An 18,155-nucleotide genomic window follows, 5' to 3' on the forward strand; every position below is an offset into this window, starting at 1 on the left:
ACATGTGTTCAACTATGTTCACAGAAGCATTGTTTGTCATAGCTAGGACCTGGAAACAACCTAAATGTCCCTCAACTGAAGATAAGGATAAGGAAAATGTGGTACATTTACAAAATGGAGTACTACACAGCAGAAAAAAATAATGACATCTTGAAATTTGCGGGCAAATAAATGGAGAAAGGTAACTCAGACCCAGAAAGAAAATTATCATATGTACTCACTCATAAATAGGTTTTAAACATAAAGCAAAGAAAATCAGCCTACAAATCACAATCACAGAGAACCTAGACAACAATGAGGACTCTAAGAGAAACATACAAGGATCTAATCTACATGGGAAGTAGAAAAAGACAAGATCTCCTGAGTAAATTGGGAGCATGGGAACCATGGGAGAGGGTTGAAGGAGAGAGAAGGGAAAGCGGTGAAAGAAAAATGTATATAGCTCAAAAAAATCAATAAAAACAAAATCAAAAGAATGGGTGTAGATGGAACTGAAATGGGGAAACTGTACTTCATTTATATTTAATTTGACCTTTTATGTCTACTAGTGATACAGTATTTGGAGGTTACCCAAGATTATTGCCATTGAGAAGGCAGAGCAGGCATCAGTGTTGAATAGGAAGCCTGTGGTTGATTGGCTTGTCTTGAAAGTTGGAGACACACACTCATGAACCACAGATACTTTACAATAGGAAAACATGGTGAACAATATTGTGACTGCTGCCGTCTGTATGCATCACTTCCTCTAACCACTGTCTCATCAGACTTCCTCTGTAAAATCCTAATTCACTAATGTCATGACAGAAATTGTTTACGAGCTAAGAGTTATCCAGTTATCTATGTACCTAAATGTGCACCAACTAGCTCAGTGATTATCAGAAATGCTTTAACCTCTTATGCATTTTCCTATTAGGAACTGACAAAATGTCTCAGACATAAATGGGTGTTTACAGATTAAAAATTATGTTCAGTATCCCCTTTTTATTATGTGTGTTTGTGTATGTGTGTTTGTATTTCTCTCTGTGTGGTTGTCCTGATATGTGTGTATGTGTGGTGTGTGCACATGTATGCATATATATGGGGAATGCACATGCCCATGAATGGATGTCAGGTAGCTTGCTCTATCACTCTCTGCCATATTCCTTTTAGACAGACTGTCCCTGAACTTGAAGTTCAGTGTTGCAAGGGAGATTCTGGATCTGCCTGTCTCTACCTCACAGTACATGCCATGCTTTGTTTTTATGTGGATGCAAAGGACTCCTGGCACAGCACATGCTCTGACCATCTCCCCAACCTAGTAGCCCCTCTTATCCAAAGTGTATATATTCTAATATCTGCAGCAGACATCTAAAATCATGGACAGTAGTGAGCCTTATATTTAGAAAAATGTAACAAATAAACAAGGAACATTAAGAGGGCAACAATAACAAAAACTCATAAAACTATTAATATAGTATAACAATCTATATCTTGCATTAAAATTTATGAGAATTCAGTGTTTCTCTTTGTGTGAGTCTCTCAGAATAGCTTAAAGCACTATACTCATTCTTCTCCATGTGACAATGTGAAATGATACAATGTCTATTTAATGAGATGGAGTGGAATAAAAGACTAAGAACTTAGCATGCACTGCAACTACGACTTTTTGTGTGAGAGTTGACAGCAAAACTACACAGATTTTGTACGCGGATGACTCTACATTATCATCAATCTTAGCAACACTGAAAGATGTTAAGGGTCTTCACCTTTCACTTTAAAGATGCCCTTAACAGATTTCTTTGGCTTATATGGATTGCCTGCATTATTCCTTTTGATTTTTGAGATTATTAAGCAAAGTAAGGGTTGCTTGGATACAAGCACACTGATACTGTGATAACCAGTATCCAATATTCAATAGCTAGTCTGCAAATCCAGAGGATGACTGGTGGGTTTGCGATACATACAGCATGAATATGCTGAACAAAGGGAGATTCATACTCTAGGCAGGAGGGGTTAAGATAGTGTATAGTTTCCTGATAGTCCCAGAACAACAGGAAAATGAAAGCTTATATTATTTATTTCTGAAATTTCCCATTTAATAGTTTGGGACTGCAATAGTTTATTAGCATGCGTACTTATACACCAGACTATAGTTGATCATAAATAACAGAAATTATACAAACTTAGTTATACATAAAGAGGATATTATTATGTCTTTTAAATAGTCATAAAAACATTTTCAACCATTATTCAATATCCTTGTAAAACCAGAAGCATCTGATGCCATGACAAGGCCACCATTTTGGCTTTTGATGGCAACTATATCAGTTTATTATAGCCATACCCAAAGGCAAAGTACAAAATAGTCTACTGCTATGCTTCCCCATGTAGTTCTAGAATACTGCTTCTCTGGTTGAACACATGTTTAAAGAACTGGATTTCACTTAGAGAGCATGTTTTACAAAAATAAAATTTTAAAAACATTAGAATCCCAAGGAAGGAGCAACAGATTAATGAATTCCTTGTTAGAACTGTAACAAAGCATGGACTCGTGGAACAGAATGTCTGCCTAAGCCAACCATACTCTTACATTATTCAGCCTCCTGACCTGAATAGTCATCAGCATAGAAATCATCATTGTTCATTCTTGATTGACTTTTCCAGACGTAGGAAAGAACGTATAAGTGTAAAGAAAAACATATTTCTTATGGAGGATCCTTGTTATTCCTTAAGCATCAACTACACATGCGTTTCTGCTATAATCAATTAAACTATTGGATTCAATTTCACAGTCTAGTGGAATGTAAAAGGTGTTATAAGCAAATACTAAAGCAAATTATTCTTATTTATATCAAAAACATAGTTGTCGCTGCTTCCCCTGCAGGAGAACAATTTTCAAAGTTGCTGGAGGAAAATAGGATCACAAATAATGACATCACTTTTCTTGCTATCTGCAGCTGCTAAGGCTTGCTCAGACACATTTAACCTGTTACCACACTCTGCGATTTAATTCAAGCATTCATTTGCTGTATTGCTTCTCTATTTAATATAATCAGGTTTATCTGTGGTTTATAGACTGGTCAAGAAGCAATATCATTAAGTACAATAAAAGGCATTAAATTATAAGAAGTACTGGAAAACATCTTTCAACTGGAAGAGAATGCTGGTATCAGAATTTGTGTTGAAAATCCTACGCCATTTAACAAAATAGGACCAGAGGGAACATAAACTGCTGCCTTCCTCTAGAGTGGAAGGATCATTAACTCTGTCTCCCTGAACTCTTAAACATTTCCAATGATTTTGTCTGCTTATCACATAGTTTTTTTTTTTTTACATTGATCAGTGCAAAATTTACAATTCGTCCTTCCCCATTCCTGGAGAGATTATGTAAATGTAACTTGTCAACATCCAACCTGTTAAAAAGTGTCATGGGTATAGCTGAGGGAAACAGGCTACTCAGGAAGGAAGAAAATGAAATCTTTCCCCTAATTCTTCAACAAGTCAATCCGTCGATATTTTACTTAGAACCTTCATGTACTTTTAGGCAGCCATGAAGATGTTTTTAGTGCATTGTTTTCCTTCACTACTGCTGATTTACTTGTGCATAGGTTCGTGCTGAGACATCCACTGTGACAGATTGTCCTGTCGGTGCACTTCTGCTTCCCCTCTATGAACGATTTTCAGTATTGCCTGAGAACGGGAACCATCATAACATCATTACATCATTTTTCTTGTGCCTGCCTCAACCGTGGCTTGCTGCAAAACATTCAACCTGTTACCATGGGCCATATTTTAACTCACAGTTTTATTTAGTGTAATGGGTGTCATTCATCTACTTAAAATGATTGACCTGTTTTATTTTTGTTTATGAATAATATAACTGTGTAAAGTAAAAAATACATAAGAATAAGAGATTTATTGATAAAATGAAGCAGTCCATTGAAACGTTTGGTACAGAATAGGACAGAAAGTGCTAAAAACAACCTTATGCTTTACAATCTCTAATGAACCCTTAAATTATTTATGGACAAGATAAAGATGTAAATACTTTTATTTTAAAAAGCTCGTGTTATAGTCATGTTGATTTTTTTATTCTCTTTAAATGTGTCATTAACAGGGAAAGCATAAATTTTGGAGATCTCCATTATGTTTATTGTAAATATAACAAACATTTACATACTTAGTCCTGAATGCAAGTGGATATAGCATCTATACCCAATTGTGTGTTTGTATACGTGCATACATGTGTGTTTGTATGTGTGAGTGTTTGTGTGTGTGTGTGTGTGTGTACACTTACAGAAGAGGACCAGCATACTAGAACATTACAACATATAAAAAAGCCTATACTGCACCCTAACCTACCAATGATATCATTTACAAATGCAGTTTTAAAACAAAAAAAAATGTGTTTATATACCTTCAAATTCATTCTTGGAACTGTATCTGTTCCAGTAATTCTCAACTATTTTCTTTATATGTATTATGTAGTTTTATTCTTTTATTCTTAAGAAAACAAGAGTGTTTTCTCTCGCATTACATAATCCTGTGCACAGACGTGAGAGCAAACGCTGCCTCTACTGGGGTAAAACCAATTCCTCATGAAATCCCACTTGATGTCTAAAAACATTCAGAAGCTTCTTGAATCATTTGAAATGGGCAGCATTTAACCAATTTTAATAGGAAAAAAAACCATTTTGCTCCATATACCTAGATATGACTACAAAGCTTTAAAATGCATCTGAAATTTAACATATATTACCCATAAGTCGATTATAGTCAGCCATACAGAAAGGAAAAACTAATATCACTTAATAACCCCCCAATCCATGAGTTTTTGCTCCTTATTTATTAAAATAACACTATATCCGTGAAATGAAATAATTTAAATGAGTACCAACCAAATTATACTAAACGCTCTTGTTCTTTGTTCTATCAGTCGGTTGTGCAAAGGTATTGATAAAGGTTACATCATCGAATTTTTAACTGCAACTTGTGCACCAATTTTGCTTGTGACTCAAATCTGTAATATCTGAACTGAGCTTGACAAACATAAAAACATGAAATAAATGAAGTCTAACAAAGACTAGACTAAGGAATCGTTCACCACACTGCACTCTTCTTATCACTGATGCCTCAGTACGCATTTAGATACTTATACAAGATTTTCAAACAACAACAATCACAGACATTATAGCAAGTCAAGAGCATAGGGAAAAGGAAAGGGAAAAAAATGCCTTCCAAAAGAAAAAGATTCATTAGCCTTCCTGGCAAGTGTCTAAAGCAAACAACGAAAGCGCAAAGCGATCACTTAGTTACAAATAAACCCTTTTAAAAGCACAGTACCTTTTTGTGTCTGTCCTTCTTCCATATTCTCTTCCATGGCTACCTTTCTTCGGGAGAATCTGGCGCACGGAATTAGTCAAAAGCTCAATTAGATGTTGAGAAAGCGAGTGCTTTTTCCCCCTGGGCAGCTCCAGCAGCAGTGGCTTGGGCAAGTCCTTAGAGCTTAGCTGAGGCTCCCTCGCGCCTCTTGTTTGCTTGGAGACTGGCTGTCAAGTGTAATTTCATTCAAATTACTCTTCCGTGAAGATTATCAATTTTTCTTCTCAAAGCTGCCCATTGTGTACCACAGCAAGCAGGTACTCAAACAAACAGCCGGATAATTTGGGGAGGGGGTGTGGAGAGTGGTATTAATTCTAGGAGCAGAGACACTATGATTCATAAGCCTTGCTTTGCATTTAGAATGGGGGAAAGAAATTGAGGTTTGTGTCGAAATCTCAGCTTTAAATTGGAAGCACGCTGAACTGTGAACAGATGGAGGGGTGTCCTCCTAACATGAAGCGGACCACCAACCCATAATTCCCCCCTTTGCTACCACAGTGGGAAAGCCCAGATTCTCGTCGTGTCTTTCTGCTGCAGCAGTTTCTTCTCACCCAGTCAGATTCATTACAAAAATGCCCTTTCCTTTTACCTCCTCACGAAGTGTCTAGTTAATTTGATTTAAAGATGCCAAGGAGGGATGCAATTAGACTATCTCAAGGCTGGTCTGTTAAAGGTTATTATTAAGAAAGGACCTTTAAGCTCGCATATTTTAGAATCAAGAAGGAATAAAGACACGGCTTTTAAACGAGTAAATATAAACCTTTTGTTTTATTAAGTATTTTATTTATTGGCATATGATTTTTACACAATAAAAAGAGAATAAATAATCTATTGATGTCTTCGTAAAATATTATTGGTTCAGTCCAGAGAAGCTGCTGATTCCAGGTGGGAAACTCGTGAAAGGAGAAATTCTAAGGGTGATTATTGGGGACAGGGGGCGAGAAAAAAAAGCGAAGGGATTCTAGATAACGGGAGCATGTTGCAATGGGAATTTGCACTCTGATTTGGAATACAAATCACAATGCTGCAGTCTGACAAGAAATTAGCAATCGTGCTCAACCTATTGAGTGACAGGACACAACCAGAGCCTCAATACTCCACAAAAGGCAAAGGGAGAAATAAACAGTGTCAGGGCTCTGTCAAGCTTTACTGGAGGATAAACGAAGACTCTCTTGCCTGTGTTCATCTCAAAACAAACATGGGGAGACGCACATAGAGATGAATAAGCTCTTGCCCTTAATGGAAATACGAATGTCTTCATGATTCATATCATATACTTCTTGCATTATAAGAAAACTTTCACATAGATTTTTAAAGCATGTCAGCAGCATACTGCACACCGCCCTCTCAATAAAAACAGTAGCCCATTCCAAAGAAAAATGATCAGACAACCCTCCAGTTTATTTACATAAATGAAGGTCTACCTCTCTCTAATAATTGTTATTTCTGTTCTTTTTGTCAAATGGGTTTAATCCAAAGGTAACTGTGATTATAAACTTCTAACCTTCTCTATCTGAATATATATATAAATTATTTATATGTAACATAATATATATTTATATATGTGTCTGTATATATATATATATATACAGACACATATATAATTTTGGGACAGTTGCTTGTTCAAGGCAGATTGAGAGAGAAGCCATAAGGGACATCAGAGCAGCCAAATCATAGCAGTCTCTCTGTTTCAAGCCATCTCAGTTGACATATCCTGGCATACAGACAGAACAGAGTAGAGCCTCCATCCTTGTTTCTTAGCTTTATTCACCTCACGACACAGAAAGAATCAGTGAAGCAAATGATTAACAGTAGCACCTACACTACCTTACACTATCTTATATTTTACAGTTTTTTTTATAATCTTTAAAATATTTCCAAGTGTATTACTTAAGGTAAACAGGGAAAGAATTACTTTCCCCCTGTCAGTTGGAAAATATTTCTGCTACTCAAGCATATCCAGGATCTGAGATAGTAGATGAAGAAGAAACTCTTAGAGCACACATTATCAGCCAATTCTTTGTCTAATACTCCAATGTTTTTAGAACTGTTCTACATTACTACTTTAATGCATCACAGGTGTCTTCAGTGTTCTTTAAAGATCACCTCAGTTCATACCAACTTTTTAGCCACACATATAGAGAAATAAAAAGAGGACAGAATTAAAAATAAACAAATAGAAAATGTTAAAAAAAAAATATTTGCTAAACTGGAGAGATAGCTCAGAGGTTAAAAGCACAGAAGTAGCTCCAGAGAAGCTAGGGAACAAGGAAGACCCTAGAGGGACACATGGATTGCCAGGAAAGGGGAATTACACGAGATCTCCTGGGTAAACTGGGGCGAGGGGCATGCGGTAAAAAGGAAGGGATGGGAGGTGAGAACAAGACAGAACTAGATGGTCAAGGGGGAGAAGGACAGAGTGAGAGAGCAATGAAAGAGAGATCTTGATAGAGAGAGCCACTACGGGATTACAGAGAAACCTGGTGCTAGGGAAATTGGCAAGAATCCACAAAGAGCCCAGCTAAGACCCCTAGCAGTAGTGAAGAGAGTGCCTTAACTGGCTTTCCTCTGTAATCAAATTGGCAAATATTCCAACTATCATTACACAGTCTTTATCCAGTAACTAATAAAACCAGACGCAGAGATCCACAACCAAGCTCCAGGTATCCAATCAAATAGTGGGAGGAGGGGATATATAAGCAAACAGAGGTCAAGATCATGATGGGAAAATCTACAGAAACAGCAGACCCAAGCTCATGGAAACTTGTGAACTCGAGTTGTGAAGCCTCCATGGGTCCAAACTAGGCCCTCTATATGTAAGAGACAGTGATGAAGCTTAGACTATCTGAAAGGCTCCTGGCAGTAAGACCAGGATCTATCCCTGGTGCATGAGCTAGCTTTACAAAACCAATTCCATATGGTGGAACGCCTTGCTCAGACTGAACGAAGTGGGGAGGGTCTTGGTCCTGCCCCAACTTAATGTATCAGACTTTGTTGACTCCCCATGGGAGGCCTTACCAGTTGGGAGTAGGTGGAGGAGGGGTGGGTTGGAGAAGAGGAGAGGGTGGTGGGAAGAGGGGTGGGAGGGAGAACTGTGGTTGGAATGAAAAAAAAATATAGAAAAAAACTAAAATATATGTTGGGCAAGAACAATGGAAAGATGGCTACAACTTCTTTCTTTTGAGGAAACTGCAAGATATCAATACATTTTATGATCACCTTTTTCTCAGGATGGTTTTCGCTATAAAACTAAAGCAACTCATATTTATTTTTAAAATAGACGAAGCATATTCACATGTTGGAGATAATGGAGTCCTTCCAAACTGATGAGAAGAAACAGTGTATTCTTATATCAATAGCATGTAAATAAACTAAGGCTAATTTGTTAATACAGTCACAAAGCTTTTTTCATGAGAGCCATTTTGGAGTCTATACTATTATGGATTTTCAATATATACACAATTATCTGGTATTGTTTCCACCATTCCTTTCTGAAAGCTTTTAATCTCCCCAAAGTGAAGTTCTGTACCCATTAAACACAAATTCCCCATAGTCCCTTTCCCATTTGACAGTTGGAATTGGTGTAGCTAGTTGGCTATTTTAGGACCATTTGTAAAACCTTTTGTCAGTTGAAGTAAAAATACTTAAATATCCAAGTATTTTAAAAGTAGTTTATGAAGGAAACTATACAAGATTTATTTATGAATTTTAAATATAACACATTAACCTTAGTATTAACCTGTCAACAATGTTTTCTCTGTAATCCCGTGTGGTGGTGTAAATGAGAATAGCATCCATAGACTCAAATATTTGAATTCTTGGTCCCCAGATGGTGGAACTCTTTGAGACAAGGATTAAGAGGTATGGCATTGTTGATGAAGAGGTGTCATTGAGGGCAGGCTTTGAGAGTTTCAAGTCCACACCATGTCCAGTTAGTGAACCGTATCTCGTGCTTATACATCAAGATATAATCTCTGAAAAACTGCTCTAGCCTATGCCTGCCATGTGCTGCCATCGTCCATAGCATGATTTCTTTCTTTTTTTTTTAAATTTATTTATTTGTTTATTATGTATACAATATTCTGTCTGTGTGTATGCCTGAAGGCCAGAAGAGGGCACCAGACCTCTTTACAGATGGTTGTAAGCCACCATGTGGTTGCTGGGAATTGAACTCAGGACCTTTGGAAGAGCAGGCAATGCTCTTAACCACTGAGCCATCTCTCCAGCCCCTCATAGCATGATTTCTATGGACATTCTGAAACCATATTCACCAAATTAAATGCTTTCTTTTATAAAGCGCCTCGATCAAGGTGTTTTTCCAAAGCAACAGAAAAATAACTAAAATACTCATTAAAATCTATAAGTTAAAATGATGTTGGTGCCTCACAAATATTCCTCAATTACGCACATTGCATTTTACTTGACTCTGCTTTAGTCCTACTATTAGTATTTTTAAAAGATAAAGGCACACCAAAAAACTATGATCATTAATGCTAAAAGACCATTCTTTGAAATATTATCTGAGATTATTTATGATATGTATTACTTTTTCTGTATAAACTAAAGGACACATTACTTACTTAGCTTAAAACTGTAAGTTCCTCTCAGCCTTCCTAGCTTTAGTTTAGACATATCTGCCTTTAAGAAATGATATCAGCTGAGAAAATAGCTACATATTTCTCAATTATACAATGTATTTATCTTTGTATTCAACTACTTTTTCAAAACAACTATAGATTAAACCTCACATTAATTACTTCCAAGCAAATAAAAAACTAGAAATGTTCATGATCTCAGAGGCAGAGAACAAAGAGGACATGTAGAAAAATGATTATATGAACCAAGTATAGTGCACAGAACCAAAGAACATATACAGTATGGAACCTGTTTTTTGTTTTGAAATCTTTAAAGCTAGACAAAATATCATCTCATGAATGGAATATTTTGATTGGCATTTTTGCTCTATTTTGAAAAAGAAAAAGAAACAAATTAATTGCTTCTATAAAGTAGAGGTTGAAAATCAAATCCAATATTTTCTCCTAGATTCAAAAACTTTAATGAACCAAAGAATATTTTAAGACTATTAAAGAATAATCATGACGGTCCTCAGGGCTATGTACTTATTTAAAACAATCCTTCCATAGAGTGATCACAGCTATCACAAGTCATTGTAAACTTACTTTTCATAACACCTACATTTTATTCTTAATCATACAAATATTTACTAAGCATTCTTGCTCACATTTGGAACTGGAGGTAGGTAAAAATGTCTCTCGCCTTTTATACACACCTCCTAGTAGTTAAGACAACCCCAGATTACAATGATGTATGACAAACACTATGTAGTCAGGGCAAAGAAAATGCAGGAGAGATGACATGAGCCTACTGGAAGAACATCTCACCTACTCCTGATTTTTAAGTTTTTAAGCTTTTTTTAAATTAAAATATATTTACATCATTTTCTCCCTTCCTTTTCTTCCCTCCAGCCCTTCCAATGCACCCTTGCTCTCTCCCTCACTTTCTCTACTTCTCTCTCATACATTCTCTCTCTCAAATTTATAGTATCTATTTAATTAATTATTTTATATTTATTATCACAATTATTATAAAATATATTACTATATTTATATAACAACCTTCTCAGTACATATAGCATTGTATGCATATGATTTCAGGACTGGCATCAAAGAGGCTTCTTATGGAGTTGGTTAGCCATTTGGGCAAGAAACTACTCTTGCCTGGACTGATGCATAAACTGGACACAGAGAACCCACAGAGAGAGGACTGCTAAACTTGCCTAAAGGTGAGATGATCTTTCGGGGTTCCTGATTTATAAAAGAGTCTACGAGACATTCTGCAGGACACAGCAGATAGTGACTAAACTGTCTTTAAAATTTCCTGCTTCATGAAAATGTCTGCTAAATACTATGGCCTGTAGGCTAAAGATGGATGCCCCAATGGTACAAAAGAACTTTGGGTGACTGTCAGGCAGTGAGATGTCTCTGTCATTTCTAGAACTTTGGATTTCTTGTTTGCTTAGGTAATATTATATCCTTCTGGAGTCTTTGATGGAGTTTAAAAAATGGTTAGTTATAGTTATAGTTTTCCTTAATTATGATAAAAGATAAAATAAATATAAATATTGTAACTGTAATTCTTGCTTGATAACTATTTTGTTATATGTAATCTTACTATGTTAAAGTGAAAGCCATTTTTTGTTTAAACAGAAAAAGGGGAAATAATGGAGGTGGGTCATCTTTCTATCTGTTGTTTCATTGGTTAAGTAATAAAGAAACTGCCTTGGCCCCTTTAATAGGACAGAAAATTAGGTAGGCGGAGTAGACAGAACAGAATGCTGGGAGAAAGAAGCCGAGTCAGGAGTCGCCATGATTCGCCCACCAGACACAGACGCAGGTTAAGATCTCCCTGGTAAGCCACCAGATCGTGGTGCTACACAGAATATTAGAAATGGGTTAATCTAGATATGAGAGCTAGCCAGTAAGAGGCTGGAGCTAATGGGCCAAGCAGTGTTTAAAAAAATACAGTTTCCGTGTAATTATTTCGGGTAAAGCTAGCCGGGTGGCGGTGGGAAGCAGCCCTGCCGCTCATATTTCAACAAATAACAAATGAAGAGAATGCACTTAATCGTTTAAAATACATTTTCTTAATTTTTTTTTATTTTCTACTAAATACTAATTTGAACTTCTCTTACAGCAAATCTCAGAGAAATTGTCATGTTTGTATGTAACAAATATTTTTTTGAAGTGTTGATAGCAGAACAATGAAAAAATTTCACAAAGTAGCAAAACAAAAACAAAACAGGAAGATGTTGTTTGACATGATTCTATACAATGGGAAAACTATAACTTCATAATCACTGATTAAGAGAAAAACAATGTAATGACGGCACTCCAGCCCAAAGAAGCCATTTTAAAACAGAATCACTCGTGAATATCAATGCATTTGCACAATAAAAATTTGACACAAACTCTAAAATTTCTATATAGTTTCTATTTTATATGTTCCCAAATTATTAGAAAACAATGCCTTCCTTTAGCAATTCTGAATTTTCTAAAATATAGTAGAAACATACATGGGTGAAAATCTAACTTTTCTGTAGAGAAATGACTAGAACTGGATATTATCAGGTGAGTTAAAAAGAAGCTAAATGCAAGAAAGAAAATGCATGTTTTCTTTCACAGACTGATTCTAGATTAAAGAAAAAGAAATGAATGGGTGTTATTATGGAGCAAGAAGAATAGTCCTACAAGTAGATAATTCATTCATTGGTTAACTACTCAGTAGTAAGGCATTTTTATACAAGCACTTTGTTATTTTTGGTAAAGTTTTGATGTTATGCTGATGGCAATAGAACAAGGATATAGCTTATCTGACAAATGAGTAAAATATTGCTTCCTTCATTCTAATCATAGTTTGATGGTTTAGAAATCCCGGCCTTACATATCCATTGGAAAATGCATATGACAACCGCGTATGAGTAATTCAATAATGAAATAATCCAAAGAGAAAGGTGGAGAGAAGACAGGGAGATGGAGAGATAGGGAACTTGTATAGAAGGAGAGAGGGGAATGGGAAGAGAAAAAAAGGTAGTAGGGGGAAAGAAAAAGAGAAAGAGGGGGGAAAGGCAGAAAGGAGGAGACAGGAGATAGAGGAATATAGATGGTTGGAAGGAGAAGCAGCAGAGAGGGAAGGGAGGAAGAAAGAAGGAAGAGAGAATGAACTTTGCAGAAAGCTGAAAGCCTGTTATGCCCTCTAAATTGTTGAGCAGTGACTTCAGATCTCTGCCTTAGGTCTTAGATGCTTAGATGCAGATGGTAGGAGAGAGCCTCCACAAAACTGACCATACTGCATAGTGCAGAAAAAAGTGATAAGGACGATTAGGATTCAAGTTTCTTAGCTTTACCATGAACATTTTGATATTATTGTTTATGTCTTAGACAGCGAGTTCTTTTGTGAATGAAAATGTGTGCTGAAGTGTGCTCTTACAGTCCAAATAGAACCTTCTGTAACCTAGAAATTCTTATCTAAAAAGAAAACAGATGGGGCTGGAGAGATAGCTCAGAGGTTAAGAGCATTGCCTGCTCTTCCAAAGGTCCTGAGTTCAATTCCCAGCAACCACATGGTGGCTCACAACCATCCGTAATGGGGTCTGGTGCCCTCTTCTGTCCTTCAGGCATATACACAGACAGAATATTGTATACATAATAAATAAATAAATAAATACTTTAAAAAAAAAGAAAAAAAAAGAAAACAGATAACAGATTGGGTACTTTTCTCATCCTTCAATTTGTCCTCGATGACAATATCTGAACTTCTGACTAAATTACTGGACTTTTCTCAAAAGACAGAGTGAATAATCAATCCTTTCTCCTGAGATAAATATGTTTTTAAATGCCATTTTAATGTATGTATGTATCACAATTTTCCCATATGTGCATATGCATTTGTGTACATGTATGTATAAATATGTGTATATAAAACCTCCATTTAATGTTGTTCTAAAAATATGCAAGGCTGACAATAAAGGAAAATGTGCATTGTGTCCAAACGTTCAGAGGTTTTAAATTCCAAGCTCCTAGGCTATCTCACAACAGTGCAAATGCCATCACATAATGTGGGCAGTGCGAAGCTTCCAGGAGCAAGTACAGAAAGACCAAACATAAGCTCATTCTGTAACAACCTCTTTTGTTAGGTAATTGAGTTCTTCAAGATATAACCCACTTCCAAAACGCATAATCACTTTTAAAGATTGTTTCATCAATAACTTATTACTTTTTTTAAGTTCTACTGTTCAAGTTTCAAAAATAACAACAATAATACACACACACACACACACACTGCTCACTACAGTGGAGACTAAGCCTGTAGTGCATTGACTTTTGAGAGAAGCAAAGCATATTCAAGCTATTCCAATGTGTACACATATTTGCAGGATTGCTATTATTCAGCAACAAATCTTCCATTGTGATCTGTTCTGCATTAACGGGGAAACACAAGTGCCCAAGTCCTGAATGTACTAGAAACAGCTAGACAACATATTCTGTGTTTTTTCAAGAAAGTTTTGTTGTTGGTGCAATATGTAATCTATTTAGATAGACATTTGATATTTCATAACTTCAGGAAGATCAAAGCACTAAAAAATTCAAAGAGTACACATATTTCTAGTAGGAAAAGTTTCTTTTCTCCTTGTGTACTATTAGCTTTGATGAACCCTGCAGAACACTGCTAAACTCCATCCCGAGTTTACAGCAATGGCACAATCCATCAGCTTGCAACAGCTCTTCATAGCATTCAGCAGCATACTCAGGTCACCAATAAACATCCCACAACAGTTGTCCTAGATAAAATGCAAAGCTGTTTTTAGCATTTAATTTCACAAATGCTAAGGAAGACATGATTTATTCCTCCCTCCATTCTGTAGCCTGAATTTCAATATATCTGTCTACAGCTGTTATGTGGCAGGCATCGCACATTGTATCAATATTTAATACTTCAGTGTGCATGATATTCATTTCCCTTGCCTATCATTGGGAGCAGAAGCTATGGGATGCAATTGTCTCTCCCTCACAGCTCATGAAGTGAGCCAGAACTTACTGTAAGATGTTCAGTTTTCTGGTTAACTCTTCTCATGTGTGCATGTGGTTCCCTTGTGATCATGCTAGATACATGTTAGGTTTCACTAATTGTATTTACAAACCTGAAAGCGTTTAGTATTTCTTCTAAGTGTTAAGCCTGAAGTTCAGAAAAGAAAATTATCTTCCAAACCCCGTAACTGTAAGCATTTTAAGTTTCATTAGAAGTCTTTTATATTCAGCAATGACTCAGCAATGACTAAATGACAGAAACTTAATATGAAGTTAACTAATTAATTCCTGCAAACACATGCTATAAATAAATATTTAAATGACATTTTTATTTAACAACCTAAAATATTTAAAGGTAATGAATAGGAAACTAATGTAAATTACAAAGTACATATGGAGTGTTATTTCTCTCAAACATTCTCCAATGCATTTTTAGAAATATATGTATATATAAAATATACATTTGGATATAGTAAATTTTGTTAAAGCATTTTTTAAAGAAAAATGAGTGTTACCTCATAGGATTTAGCACATAATGATATTGTATTATGATAAACTGTAGAATTTTATCATTGAAAGGACATTGGTCTAAACCTGAAATATTAAACAGAACTGACAAATATTATTATTTATTTTAAAGGAAATATAAGGTATCTAAGGAAATTCTGGATGTGCATATTTTTTAGCAATTGATTTATCAGCCATATATTGAGAGCTTATCATTGCCCATAGTTAACCTATGTTCTGGGACAAGTCACTGAAAATATGTGATATCAGCAATATAACTATTTTTATAAATTTTATGACATAATAAGGAAAGAATGTAAATATGGGGCTCTGGTATGTAAAATGATAAAATAAATCAGAATAATATATTAAAAATCATTTCAAGTATTAAGATAGTTACCTTAGCTTTTGTAATCAATAAAGACTGTCTTTAAAAAGCCATATGGAAACTTAATGGTAGAAGCTTCCTAAAATCATTTATATACATATGTTAAAATATTTAAATGTAGTTATTTTATAATGAGGTACCAATACCCTTACTAAACACCAGAGGATAGCAAACAAAAATTCCAGTTCTGGGAACGAATGGCTTAGCTATTTTGGAGATGTTGGCCAATGACATTCGACAGACTCCAGATATTACAAGTTATTGATAATCCTCTGGGAGACCCTCCAGAACATGACAATTAAAGCCTTATTGCTGAAGAAGATAACACATACTGGAATCATAGGACATGGAGAAATCAATCTGGTAGAGGGCTAGAAGCTTCATCTTTATATGACTAGTTTTCATAGCTTTTGAGTATGCTATACATGCCTCTTGAGGAGAGGAGAAAAAGAAGAAACAGCCTATCCAACCTAAACGCTGAGAGAAAAATAAGTGACTAGATTGACAAGACATGCTGCTAATACAGTGTTGGCCCAGACATTGTGGAGAAACAAATTCATTTCTGATTAAATTTATAGCTCTCTCTACATGATGAGACACATAGCTGGCACATTATTGTTCCAAAAGTACGATTAGACAGGTCATAAGTCTTAGTAGAGAACCTATTACTATTATTTTCTAAAGTGACAAAGGCATCCAAGTTCATAAAAGAATCATTACTACAGCCTGAATCACCTATTGGTCCTCACATACTGATAGTAGTAGACTTCAATAGTTCGTGGTTACCAATAGACAGGTCAACCAAACAAAAATTAAACAAGAAAATCCCCGAGATAACTGACATTATAAGCCGAATGGATCAATGAATATTTATAGAACATTTCACCCAGACACAAAATAATATACCTGATGGAACATTCTCCATAACTGACCACAAAATAGGTCAAGTCATAACAGATACAAGAAAATTGAAACAGTACACTGGATACTATGTTACCACAATGAATTAAAACTGAATGCTAACAACAACAAAACAACAGAATGCTTACAAACTTGTTGAAACTAAACAACTCATTACTGAATGAAAAAAATTGTCAAAACAGAAATGAAGAAATAATTAAAGACTTTCTAGAATTGAAGGAAAATGAATATACAATATAATGAAAATTATGGAACACAATGAAGGCTGTTCTAAGAGGCAAGTTCATAGCACTAAGTGCCTACACAATAAAAAAAAATGTGGTGTGATTTCATATTAGAAATTTAGCAGCATGCCTGAAAGGTCTGGGACGAAAAGGACTCATACCCAAAAGGAGCAGACAACTAATCCAACTCTGGGGAAATCAATAGAGTAGAATCAGATAAACAAAAACCAATACAAAGAATTAATGAAAGAAAGAGTTAGTTCTTCGAGGAAAACCACTGCACTAGTGAAATAGAAGCGGTCATCAAGAGTCTCCCAAAGCCCCCATACACAAAAAAAGCCAAGGGTCAGATGGTTTTAGTGCAGAATTTTACTAGATTTTCAAGGAAGAAATGACAGCAATATTTCTCTAATTATTCCACAATATAGAAACAGTAGAAACATTGCCAAATTCATTCCACAGGGTCACAATTTCCCTGCTATTCAAACTAAATAAAGACTCAATAGAGAAAATTGCAAACCAATTTGCTTTATGAACATAGATGCAAAAAATACTCGATAAAGCACTTGCAAATAAAATCCAAGAACATAAAAAAAGAGGATCTACCATGATCAAGTATGTTTCATCCCAGAGTTTCAGGGATGGCTCAACATGTGTAAATTGATAAATGTAATCCACCATATAAACAAACTGAAAGACAAAAACCATTCAATTACCCCAATAGATACATTAAAGGCTTTTGACAAAATGCAACACCCATTCTTGGTAAAAGTCCTAGAGAGATTAGGGGTACAAGGAACATACCTAAACATGATAAAGACAGTTTATAGCAAGGACACAGGCAAGAACAACTTAAACAGAAGGAACTCAACACAATTTCACTAAAATCAGAAAGTCTACCAGATCTTCAAGGAGGAACCAGTACCAATACACGTCAAGCTATTATGAAAAATAGAAAAAGTCAGAACATTTTCCAATTTCTTTCAAGATTCTCAAACTTTCAATTAAAGAAAAAGCATAGATTATTGTACCTGTCTTCAAATTATATAGTCAACAAGCTACATCCTGGGGCTTAGAGGACCCATGTGGTATCAGTTTATACAGAAATTCATCTCTGACTCATGTGTATGTGGGAGGGGTGAGGGCTGG

The 18,155-nt window shown here is 35.5% G+C and overlaps 1 protein-coding gene across 2 annotated transcripts in view; it reads right to left on the minus strand.

Annotated features, from left to right (window-relative positions):
- Gpm6a (glycoprotein M6A) overlaps window positions 1-18,155 on the minus strand; it is a 224,449-nt gene that overhangs the window by 88,249 nt on the left and 118,045 nt on the right. The window contains exon 1 of one of the 2 annotated variants that reach the window (XM_057752788.1): window positions 5,323-5,908. The exons of the other annotated variant lie outside the window; for it this stretch is intronic. Coding sequence (XP_057608771.1) covers window positions 5,323-5,359 — 37 coding nt within the window. The 5' untranslated portion in view covers window positions 5,360-5,908. Of the gene's footprint in view, window positions 1-5,322; window positions 5,909-18,155 lie in introns of those variants that run through there. 2 annotated transcript variants of the gene reach the window in all.

Source organism: Chionomys nivalis, chromosome 20 (genome assembly GCF_950005125.1).
Source record: "Chionomys nivalis chromosome 20, mChiNiv1.1, whole genome shotgun sequence".
NCBI classification, from domain to species: domain Eukaryota; kingdom Metazoa; phylum Chordata; class Mammalia; order Rodentia; family Cricetidae; genus Chionomys; species Chionomys nivalis.